The sequence below is a fragment of the Mesitornis unicolor genome, unplaced genomic scaffold, assembly GCF_000695765.1.
Source record: "Mesitornis unicolor isolate BGI_N332 unplaced genomic scaffold, ASM69576v1 scaffold36018, whole genome shotgun sequence".
NCBI lineage: Eukaryota > Metazoa > Chordata > Aves > Mesitornithiformes > Mesitornithidae > Mesitornis > Mesitornis unicolor.
The window spans coordinates 4244-4486 of NW_010201794.1; the positions used below are offsets into that span (position 1 = coordinate 4244).

The 243-nt window shown below is 62.6% G+C and overlaps 1 protein-coding gene across 1 annotated transcript in view; it reads right to left on the reverse strand.

Moving 5' to 3' along the window:
* The window catches only part of LOC104545153 (FCH domain only protein 1-like), a gene marked incomplete at its 3' end in the record, with an annotated part of 4349 nt that extends 4220 nt beyond the window's left edge, over positions 1-129 (reverse strand). The window contains 1 exon segment of the mRNA XM_010190214.1: positions 103-129. Coding sequence (XP_010188516.1) covers positions 103-129 — 27 coding nt within the window.
* Positions 130-243: the final 114 nt, after the last annotated feature.

The window sequence follows — 243 nt, forward strand, 5'->3', positions numbered from 1 at the left end:
TGAGCCTTGCAAAATTACCAGCATTGATGAAACCCACCCCCAGGGCTGGAGGGGCCCCCCCCAGAGGGTGGAAGGCACCCATGGGTGGAGGTCCAACCTTACCCAGAAGTGCTCGGTGAAGTAGGACATCTTGGAGGGGAGGGGACAGTGGCGTAGGGACCCTCAGCTCAGCTCCCGGCACCCTGGGGACACACCTGACCCTGACCGGGTGAGGGGGGGCTCATTAGGGACCCCTTTTCCACA